At 55.4% G+C, this 736-nt stretch overlaps 1 protein-coding gene across 1 annotated transcript; it reads left to right on the forward strand.

Annotated features, from left to right (window-relative positions):
* Window positions 1-462: 462 nt before the first annotated feature.
* On the forward strand, window positions 463-729 carry LOC115284990 (histone H2A type 1-H-like; the record flags this gene model as incomplete). Its single annotated transcript, XM_029931417.1, has 1 exon — window positions 463-729. A coding segment is annotated over exon 1 (198 nt), but the record flags the coding sequence as incomplete, so codon positions are not given.
* Between the last annotated feature and the right edge of the window lie 7 nt (window positions 730-736).

Consider the following 736-nt stretch of genomic DNA (forward strand, 5'->3'; position numbering starts at 1 on the left):
AACGAGTTCATGATGCCCATGGCCTTGGACGAGATGCCGGTGTCGGGGTGCACCTGCTTCAGCACCTTGTACACGTACACCGAGTAGCTCTCCTTGCGGCTGCGCTTGCGCTTCTTGCCGTCCTTCTTCTGCGCCTTGGTCACCGCCTTCTTGGAGCCCTTCTTCGGGGCGGGGGCGGACTTGGCCGGCTCAGGCATCTCGGCTACCTGCAATTCAAATGACAAGTGGGAAAAAAAACCAAAACTACCGGTCGACAAGCAGAGTCTCCTCTTTTATAGGGCATCTATGCAAATAAGGCATGCAAGAACATTCAGATCTGATTTGATAATGTTTCCAGTGACGTGCTCATGTAAATTAGATTGCATCATACCTTCCTTCTTATTGGTTGGAAAACGAAAGATGATTTTTTTAGCCAATCCCAGCTCTCAGTTTACACTTCCATCCACCACTATAACTGGCATCTTTTTGCTGGTTTCAGGACACTTCTTTTTTGCCTTTCCTGCGGACTTTATCTTTCGAATTCCATTCGCTATGTCTGGACGCGGGAAGCAGGGCGGCAAGGCTCGCGCCAAGGCCAAGACGCGCTCGTCGCGGGCCGGGCTGCAGTTTCCCGTGGGCCGCGTGCACCGCCTGCTCCGCAAGGGCAACTACGCCGAGCGGGTGGGCGCCGGCGCGCCCGTGTACCTGGCGGCCGTGCTCGAGTACCTGACGGCCGAGATCCTGGAGCTGGCGGGCA

The sequence above is a fragment of the Suricata suricatta genome, unplaced genomic scaffold (genome assembly GCF_006229205.1).
Source record: "Suricata suricatta isolate VVHF042 unplaced genomic scaffold, meerkat_22Aug2017_6uvM2_HiC HiC_scaffold_31666, whole genome shotgun sequence".
NCBI lineage: Eukaryota > Metazoa > Chordata > Mammalia > Carnivora > Herpestidae > Suricata > Suricata suricatta.